Source organism: Gekko japonicus, unplaced genomic scaffold, assembly GCF_001447785.1.
Source record: "Gekko japonicus isolate JY-2015 unplaced genomic scaffold, Gekko_japonicus_V1.1 scaffold1822, whole genome shotgun sequence".
NCBI lineage: Eukaryota > Metazoa > Chordata > Lepidosauria > Squamata > Gekkonidae > Gekko > Gekko japonicus.
This window is the reverse complement of record NW_015163657.1, coordinates 278,218-288,474: the sequence shown is the minus strand read 5'-3', so window position 1 is coordinate 288,474 and position 10,257 is coordinate 278,218. Positions and strand designations below refer to the sequence as shown.

The 10,257-nt window shown below is 42.3% G+C and overlaps 1 protein-coding gene across 1 annotated transcript in view; it reads left to right on the top strand.

The window, feature by feature from the left end:
* The first annotated feature begins 5,748 nt into the window (after window positions 1–5,748).
* ATP6V1H (ATPase, H+ transporting, lysosomal 50/57kDa, V1 subunit H) overlaps window positions 5,749–10,257 on the top strand; it is a 51,351-nt gene continuing 46,842 nt past the window's right edge. The window contains exons 1-2 of the mRNA XM_015407711.1: window positions 5,749–5,845; window positions 8,663–8,785. Of these exons, the coding sequence (XP_015263197.1) occupies window positions 8,682–8,785 (104 nt within the window). The 5' untranslated portion in view covers window positions 5,749–5,845; window positions 8,663–8,681. The remainder of the gene's footprint in view (window positions 5,846–8,662; window positions 8,786–10,257) is intronic.

Here is a 10,257-nt window from a genome sequence, read left to right as displayed (position 1 = left end):
CATTCCAACTGCCTTGCGGGGAGGGGGGTGAGTTTGAGGTGTGGAATGCAGTGAAGTCCAATCAGCTTCCATATGCAAAAGACCTTGAAGGTTCCATATGCAACTGACATTCCAACTGCCTTGCGGGGAGGGGGGTGAGTTTGAGGTGTGGAATGCAGTGAAGTCCAATCAGCTTCCATATGCAAAAGACCTTGAAGGTTCCATATGCAACTGACATTCCAACTGCCTTGCGGGGAGGGGGGTGAGTTTGAGGTGTGGAATGCAGTGAAGTCCAATCAGCTTCCATATGCAAAAGACCTTGAAGGTTCCATATGCAACTGACATTCCAACTGCCTTGCGGGGAGGGGGGTGAGTTTGAGGTGTGGAATGCAGTGAAGTCCAATCAGCTTCCATATGCAAAAGACCTTGAAGGTTCCATATGCAACTGACATTCCAACTGCCTTGCGGGGAGGGGGGTGAGTTTGAGGTGTGGAATGCAGTGAAGTCCAATCAGCTTCCATATGCAAAAGACCTTGAAACGCTGGGCGGGACTGCACAAAGCAGCCAGTCAACCCAGCCAGCGTCTTCTGACTGACAGTTCAAGTGTCCATACACTAAAGGAGTGCATTTTAGAACTTTGGCACCCACTATTCAATTATATATAAGGAGAGATTTGATTTATATCCCGCCCGCCCTGCAAACAGGCTCAGGGCAGTTTACGTTCATTAATATAATACAATTAAAACAATGTTAAAATAGCAATTTAAAACAGAATAGAATAATAAAATACTGTGTAAAAAACAAACAGATCAGACGTCATTCAGATTGACTGAAATACAGTAGTGGGGACCCCAATGTCTATTTGGATCCAGGCCACTGGTGGGAGATTGGTAAGAAGAAGAGAGGGGGAGATTAATGTTAGAGATGCATTCCATTTAAACTAGATTAATGTTGGCGATGCATTTCACTTAAAAAATGGTAAGCTTGGTGCCGCTGATGAATGGGCCACTGGTGAATGCACCACTGACAAATGCGCCGCTGGAATACATCTTGGTCCGCATGAAACATCGGTTGGTTTTTGCCTCTGTTTGTATATTGCACCCCGCCACGGCCCTCATGAAACATCGGTTGGTTATTGCCTCTGTTTGTATATTGCACGCCGCCATCATCATCATCATTAGTAGTACTGTTTAGTTACTCAGGCAGTTGTATTTATACCCTATTGTATTTTAATGTATTTATTGTTTTAGTGTTTTTAATGTTGTTAGCCGCCTTGAGCCAGTTTTGTGGCAAGGCGGGATATAAATTGAAATAATAAATAAATAAATAAATAAATTTACTTCCACAGGTCTTTTCTTTTTGTGAATGTAACTGAAGGGCTTTTGAATAAACATACCCAAATATAAAGTGTTATGAAACTAACCAGTGGATATTACTATATATTTTCTTGGAAAAGGAACCTTGAAATGTGTGCACTGATTATATCCGGAAGCCATGTTGAACTGCTTTGATATAGTTTGGTGAACTTCTTTGATATATCATGGACTTTGAATCTTGTTGACATTTTTGTGACTGAAACAGACTACTTAGTGCAGGGGTGTCAATCATGCGGTCAGCAGGCCGTATCTGGCCCCTGCAGGGCTGGTATACGGTCCACAAGGAAGTGCTTGAATTTCCCAGCCATTACCACTGCTGCGTTCCCAAAGCCTCTCTTCCTCCTTATAGAAGCAAGGGAGAAGGAAAAAGAAAGCCCCCTCCTGCTTCCTCCTCTGGGGGGCTGCTGTGATGCCTAGGCCCTCTTCCTCTGTTAGGGAAGTGAGGGGGAAGGAAAAAGAGTGCATGCACGCTCAGCAGAGAAAAGCTCCCTCCTGCTTCCTGTGAAGTGATTTCAGATGCCAAATAACAATAGCAGCCACTGGTAATGAGAGAAAAAAAGCTAGGTCTTAATTTAGCACAGGAGGATGCATTGAGCTTCATTTGCAATTGAAATTCCTCAGTCTCTCTTTCTAATTTTCCTTTGAAATTCCTTTGTAAGAGAACTACTACTCTTAGGTCAGCAACTGAATGCCCTGGAAGGTTAAAATGTCACCCCACTGGTTTTTGAATGTTGTAGAAAGAGTAAGAGTCCAGTAGCAAAATTTGTGGCAAGGTATGAGCTTTCGTGAGTCACTGTTCACATCTTCAGACTTATGTCTATTTATTCTTTGCATCCTCATGGACTGAATCCTCCTGCACCAAACTGAGACCTAGGTTTCCCGTCTCATTACATCTCCACACCCACTACCCTTCTGCATATCACACCTAATCCAATAATTCAGCATCTGAAATAATCTTTATAAAGTTTATATCTCTGGTAGTAATAATAATAATCATCATCATCATCATCTTTCAATTTATTAATCGCTCAATCCTGCAGAGCTTGCTGGCTCTGAGCGATTTACAGTTACTCATTCAACGTGGGACTAACAATGATTTATGGGGGTAAGGGAAGACAACATATATTTTTTTAAATCACACACTTCACAGTTGGCGAGGGTTTGCTCAGCTGCAGGTCAGATGTATTCCGTCGGCATATTCACTTCGGCTTGGCTAGATGACATCAGCGTCTCCAGGTCTTGGAGCGCTGCAGTGCCACCGCCTGGCCGGACTGGCCCATTACAGGCTTTGGAGTCGAAGAGATTTTTTTCTACAGGCTTATACTCTTGCGAGCTGAGCATTCCGGTCGCCGGCTAACACCACCCCCAACCCCGGGGGTGGAGGGGTCTTTGGTGTTATGTTGGTACCTCATGTTGCATTTTATGGTACACATGGTCCGGCCCGGCAAAGGGACATTTATGTCAGATCCGGCCCTTGTAAAAAATAAGTTCAACACCCCTGACTTAGAGTATTACTTGTTCAGGATTTTTCCCTATGTTACAAATGTTATGAATGAGATATTCTATTGTATAGGGGTTGTGTTATTTCACTAATTTATAATATAAAATTAGACTTATATTTTTCATAAAATATTTGAATATTTATATTTTTGAAATATTGTTATAATTAGGTTTTGGACGTCTCTGACAGTGTCTCTTTCTCACATATGCTGCAGACATGGAAGAAGAGACTGAATTTATACCCTGCCCTTCACTACCCAAAGGAGTCTCAGAGCGGTTTACAATTTCCTTTCCTGTCCCCTCCTTACAACAGACAACCTGTGAGGTAGGTGGGGCTGAGAGAGCTCTTTGGAGAACTCCTCATGAGAGAACACTCTGAAAGAACTTGTAACTGACCCAAGGTCACACTAGCAGCTGCATCTGTAGGAGTGGGGAATCAAACCCGGTTCTCCCAGATTAGAGTCCGCACTCCTAACCACTATACCAAACTGGAATGCATTTACTTTTTTGTTTAATTAGTGCAGTTCTGCACTGCATCCACTAAGGGTGCAGAGAAGGCAGAGTACAATAAACAGTAGTTGTTCAGAGTCTGCGGGCTTGGCCTATCTGCAACATTTATCACCCAGCTGAGGGAAAGCCTTGCTTATCAGATCTTGCTAAACCAATCAACCAAGCCAGCACTGGAGCAATGCAAGACCAGCCGGGACAAACTACAGTCACTGTCAGGATGCAGCCCCCTAATAAGGTCATTATATCCTGTACTATATGGTTTCCTTCTTCCTTCAGTTCCACCCAGCTCCATATTTTTTCTGCACAGCTAGATCTTGTAAATGGTCATTCCTGTTAGTGTGTAGCAGCAAAATTAAAACAAAAACTTTGTCTTTTCCTTAATTTCTCTCTTTCCAATATTTTTCTCCTTCGTTTTGCTCTCTTCCTTTCATGGTCTGACATTCCTCTGTCCTCACTTTTAATCCCTCCCCCTTATTTTTCAGACTTGGTCTCAATTGCTTCTCATCCATCTCGGCTAGCAAATTCATACACTATAACAGGCTTTGGTACATCTAGGCAGTGTTCCCTCTAAGCTGAGTCAGTGTGAGCCAGCTCACCGTTTTTTAGCCTCCGGCTCACAGATTTTCGTCTTAGCTCAGGAAGGAGGGCTCCAGAGCCAACTAATTTATGCAGCAGCCAAGTCGCTCGCTCACAACTTTAATGCCAGGAGCTCACCAAGTAAAATTTTTGCTCACAGGACTCCACAGCGTAGAGGGAGCCTTGCATCTAGGCCCATGTCTTTCAGTAGTTGTAGCAGCCAACGTGTCTCTTGAGAAGCCACCTGAAATATTTAGTTCTTAGGTCCTCTTATCTCTATCTAGTCAGCCAGGAAGAATTTAAAAACTACAGATACCAACATTCTCTATCATGTCTAACAATCATGCCATTTCCAAAGCGGGGCATGTTAGTTTTTGAATCCCACCCAATTCCAAAATGTGGTAGCACCCTTTTTGAAGGGTGTGTGTGTTTGCCCTTATCAGACTATTAAAGGTAAAGGTTTCCTTGCTCGAAAGCCAGTCGAATCTGACTCTAGGGTTGCAGTGCTCATCTCTGTTTCAAAGCTGAAGAGCCAGCGCTGTCTGAAGACATTTCCGTGGTCATGTGGCCGGCATGACTAAATACCAAGGCTCACTGAACGCTGTTACCTTCCCACTGAAGTGGTACCTATTTATCTACTTGCAATTTCTTGCTTTCGAACTGCTAGGTTGGCAGGAGCTGGAACTAGAGACGGGAGCTCACTCCATCATGCAGCACACTCGGGTCTCAAACTGCTGAACTACCGACCTTCCACAGCCTGCAGTTCAGCGTCTTAACCACTTGAGCCACCGCAGCTTTTATTATGCCCTTATTCATTCACCTCAGTGTTTGAATTATTAAATTTCTCCATCTATTCATTTTTCTAATGCTGTTACAATCAAGAGTGAATTAGGAATGACTTAAACTGATTTTGAGCAGATCTTAAATTCTGTCTAGTATGCACCTGGCAGAGCTTTGTCATGTTTGGTTTCTTTTTAAATATTGTGTATTCTGTGAATTATATGATTATCCTGTATTAGCCTAACCTTTTGCATAGTCTATACTTTCAGAAGACTTCCATTCTGTTTCTTGTATAAGAGCTAATACTGTAGCAGAAATGTAATAAAAATTTCTTAGGCTGAAGTATTTGAAAAGGTCAACTGATAGTAGATAAGCAAGTAGCTGCAATTTCCAGAACATATAAAACAGAGATCTTTTATTACAGGAAATGGGAAGGGAAGATGCTGTCGTTTTCCTTCTGAAACTCATTATTTTTATCAAAATATTATTTCTTGACGAGTATCATTCTTATGTTTCATTATATATTAATTATTTTAGTCAAATAAGTTGCACCATTCCTCTGAATTCTTATTAATAAGAATAGTTTCTACAGAACTTTCCAGTGTATTGTTTTGCAATACCTATTTTCAATTTAATCTTACTTTGATACGTTGGAAGTCTAGGATTGGCCCATCTTATTTTAGTTCTCTAAAAATTTACAAACAAACCAAAGCTTGTTGACTTTTTCTCCTGATTCTGGTGCAGCAATTTGGGGGCGGGACACAGGAATCATATTGACAAAAAGGCTATAATTATTTGAACATACTTTGTTTTGGCAAGTATAATTAAAACCACCAAATAAACTCTGTTTTTCGGGCCCAGGCTGAATTCTCCGCGCCTGCCTATCGCACCATACGCACGCGTTCTGACAAGTTTACCCGGCAGCCTGCGCTACCTCCCCCTTCCTTGGTGGTTTGAGCCGCCGCGGGACCCGTAGCTCCGTTTAGCCTCTGTCAGCTGTGCGCTGTGTCACATGATCCGGAGCCGCTGCTTCAACCTGCAGCGCGTCAGTCTGGGTCACCCGCAGCTGCATATTCCAAGAACCTCATTGCCAGTTGGAGTGAGTGGGTGAGCAAACGAAGGAGGTAAGGAAGCGGGCAAGGCAGGTCTCTAGCTCGGTAGTCTTCTGTGCCGCCACTGGGGAACCCAGACGGGAGGTGTCGGGGCGATCTGTAAGGGGGAGGGGTCCATTCCTTCCTCGCTCTGCAGCGATTTTGACGGGACCTTGGTGGGGCCACAGAATGGCAGAACTACATAGGATCCTTACACCACCTCCCGTGAGAATTGCCTTATGCGATCTGAACATTGGTACACTAGTATGTATTTTATAGTGACTGGGAAGGTCACACGAGCAAGGTATGATGGACGTAGCTGTTCTGTTGCCCCCCCCCGGTGTTGTCATATATTTATTTATTTATTTTATTTCATTTATACCCCGCCCTCCCCGCACGCGGGCTCAGGGGCGGCTTTCAAAACACAGAGGTGTAGGCAACTAGGATCACCCCTGTGCTTTCTCATGGGGAATACCTATTGTTGAACTTGCCCTCTATTAATCGGTTTAATCTGCAGTAGTTTGTATCTTTTTGACATTAGAATAGCTATTGTACATAAATGTAACTCAAGCAAGTGAGCCAAGATGCATTTTGCTATGTAAGGCAAATGCACCCCACATAGTCAATCCGATTGGATGGCAGGAAATATCTGACTCTTTAATTTGGACTTGCCTAGAAGATACTGTTCCCTTTAAAATTAAAATCTCCTTATCTCTAGTTGTTGGTCAGGTCCTTCAAGTACATTGCATGTCAGAATGTGAAATGTGTAGCTGTCTTCAAGGGGTGATCTGCTCTTTGTTGCTGCTGTGTGAGAGGTTCCAGTAATTGTGTCCCTGAATGACAGATGTGATCAGATTACACTAGTAGAAGGAAGGAAAGGATCCAGTTCTTGTGTGTGGACAGATGGTTGAGGTGGAGTTCAAGCTGGTTTGGACAGGTCGAAGAGGCTGAAGTTGCTGCCCCTACCATGATTTGACGTGTTAAAAACAGGAAACTTGTTTTGGCATCAAAGAGTCAGACTAAGCCAGGTGTAACCTTTAGGAAGCTGAAAGCAGAAATGCTGAAGGTCATTGGTTCTGTGTTCTTTGTTCCTGCTTTTCCTTATAAGCTGTGTTTTTTGCTCCTGCTTTTCCTTATAAACTAGTACAGCCAATATGCTACTGCTTAATGTTTAGGATAGATCATTCTTTTTTTTTTTGTTGTTGCAGAAATTGGGAAATGCCTGTGTTCAAGGGCTGCAAAAAATAGAAGATAGTCAATATAGTACCTTAGCAGAATTGTGTCTGCAACATGAGCCATAAAAACAACATGGACAGAAAACCCTTTCCCTGAAAGGGGATTTGAATTTTGCCCAACAACTCCACCATTATTTGGCAACTAATTCACATTCTGAACTGTGGAGCTACAGATCTGTTGTCATGTGTGTAGCATTATCTGAGGCATTTTTTATTTTTTTTTAGTATATTTTTATTACATTTTCTTCAAATCCATGAACAAACATGTAATCGATAATTTATACAAACTTGCTGTGGAAGAGTTTACAGCAGTCTTGTCTTCCATACTCTATAACTAAACTTTTTGGCCTAACCCTTCAGGCTCAATTTCCAATTATACAATTTAATCCAAAATTTAATTTCAAAAATAGATTCATTTTTCCCTTTTAACATGCATGATACTTTATCCATTTCAGCGACATTAAACAGTTTTTGTATAATTTCTGTCCCATCTGGAACTTTATCTGTTTTCCAGTATTTGGCGTAGAGTACTCTAGCTGCCGTTATACAATGTATCATCATTTTTTTCCTACTTTTCCATATACCTCTGGTATCATATTAAACAAAAACAGTTCTGGTTTTAATGGTACTGAATCACCAATAATTTCCTTTAACATTGTACAAATCATCAACCAGTATTCTTTAGCTTTGTTGCAGGTCCACCACATATGCAGATATGTACCTATGTTCTACTTGCATTTCCAACAGATATTAGAAACTGCCTTAGAGTATTTGGCTAGTCTAGATGGGTATAAATACCATCTATCTGAGGCATTTTTAAAAAAGAAGAACTTAGTTCTTTTTTTAAAGTAGTGCTTCAGAAGAGCTGTGGCTGTTCTGAAGTAAGAGAAAAGCATGTTCCACAATAATAATGACTTTTCTAGAATGAATTATTCTAAGTAGTTTATTTGGAAAAGTCCAAATAAAACTGTTATAAAATAAAAACAATAGATGGACTTAGTGTTTTTAATCACTCTTTTAGATTCACCATTGGAAAAGCTACAATTGTTAAACAGTTACCCCATTGGGACCACCTTTCTGAATGATTTTAACCTGGGCAGAAAAAGAAAGAAAAGGGCAGAATGAATTGTTCTTGGAATACCATTCTAAAGAACTTTGCTCCACATCCTACTAGATTGAAATAAAGGGGGGAAATGGCAGGAGGCATGTGCTTGCAGGCATTTTCTTCTGTACATTAAGACTGCATGTACCAAGCCTGATCAAATCAAACTTGTGAGATGCAGTTTTTTAATTTTCCCATTTGGCCCCACACTTTTAGTGTTTTTTAAAAAATCTTGTGATGGTAGTATTCTGAATATGGTGAGTGAGATACTTGCTGTGATATCTGAAAAGAAACATACCGTTTTTACACTTTCATATGCCTTTAATTTTACTGGAATTTACTGCTTTTAGTTGCATTGGAGAGTTCTGGAGCGTTATTGTGTGAACCATGAACTGCATAATTAAGCTTGCTGATTTCAGTGGGATGAGGTAGGATTTTAATGAAACTGAACTGTCTGAAGTCTTGTCCAATGTTTCAGAAAATTGATATTGGTTACCTTTGCTTCTTTTACAGGGTCTGAATCAAGATCAAAATGGATATCCGGGGAGCTGTGGATGCTGCTGTCCCCACCAACATTGTTGCTGCCAAAGCTGCCGAGGTTCGGGCTAACAAAGTCATTTGGCAATCGTATCTCCAGTAAGTAATGAACTGGTCAAGCTACTAGTTGATGTTTTTTCTGTAGGCTGCAAGACTTGTTACCAATGTTAATAATCGTGCAAACTGTCTAAAGTCAGTCTTTCATATTAATATGAGAACTGGAAAAATCCTGAGTCAGTGGAAATGGATTGTTATGGCAACATGGAACTTCTTAGAACAGTAACTTGTATACAGTGGAAATTTTTATTTAAAATGTTAGTAAAATTGTTCATAAAGTCTTTCAAAATCTAGGTTTCAAAGAACCAATTTGTCTGGAAATTCTAGCACTTCAGTAGATTATGATTGCAATCTTTAGCACACTTTCTGGGAAGTAAGTTTCACTGAACTTGGTGGGTCTTACTCATGGGTAAACATGTTTTGGATTACATAGTGTTGTGCATTTAACAAGTTCCTTAGTGGAGTGACGTCATTAAATCCAAATGCAAACATTTTGCAAACCATAGATAAGGGTTTTATTTATTTATTTATTATTTTATTATTGAGATTTATATCCCGCCCCATCCAGTAATTCAGCTCGGGGCGGCTTACAAAGGTTAAAATATAAATACAACAGCAGCATAATAAACAATATATCTGATATAAAATTTGGTGCAAAAATTATTTACATAAAATCCAAGATGGACGACGTCCCACACTGGCGGCCAAGTTCTTCGTAGCAGGAGCTCCAGGAAGAGTGTTTTCCAGATCTATTGGGCGGCATGTTGGGGTAGGTAGTTAGGATATCATTGATGGAACAGTGACGGCGGCGGCTCCCCCTCAAAGGCCTGGCGGAAGAGCTCCGTCTTAGGCCCTGCGGAACTGCCCTAGGTCCCGCAGGGCCCGAGTCTCTTCCGGGAGCTCGTTCCACCAGATGGGAGCCGCCACCGAAAACGCCCTAGTTCTGGTCTGGGTCAATTTCACTTCCCGGGGGCCTGGAACCTCCAGGCGATGGAAGTTCCCCGATCTCAGTGCTCTTGGGGGAATGTACGGGGAGAGGCGGTCCCTTAGGTAGGCTGGACCCTGGCCATTCAGGGCTTTAAAGGTAAGCACCAGCACTTTGAAACGAATCCGGTATGCTATAGGCAGCCAGTGCAGCGCATGCAGCACCGGTCGGATGTGGTCTCGCCTGGAGAGACCCATCAACAACCTCGCCGCAGCATTCTGCACTAGCTGCAGCTTCCGGATTTGCGACAAAGGCAGCCCCAAGTAGAGAGTGTTACAGTAGTCCAGCCTTGAGGTGACCGTCGCATGGATCACAGTGGCCAGGTCTTCCCGGCCGAGATAGGGAGCCAACTGCCTGGCCAGCCGTAGATGGTAAAAGGCTGACTTGGCAGTGGCAGCTACCTGGGCCTCCATCGACAAAGAGGAGTCCAGAAGCACACCCAAACTCCTAACCTCCCGCGCAGGCACCAATGGTGTCCCGCCAAAGGTCGGGAGAGGGTGTCCCAGCTCTCGGCCGATCCGACTCAGGC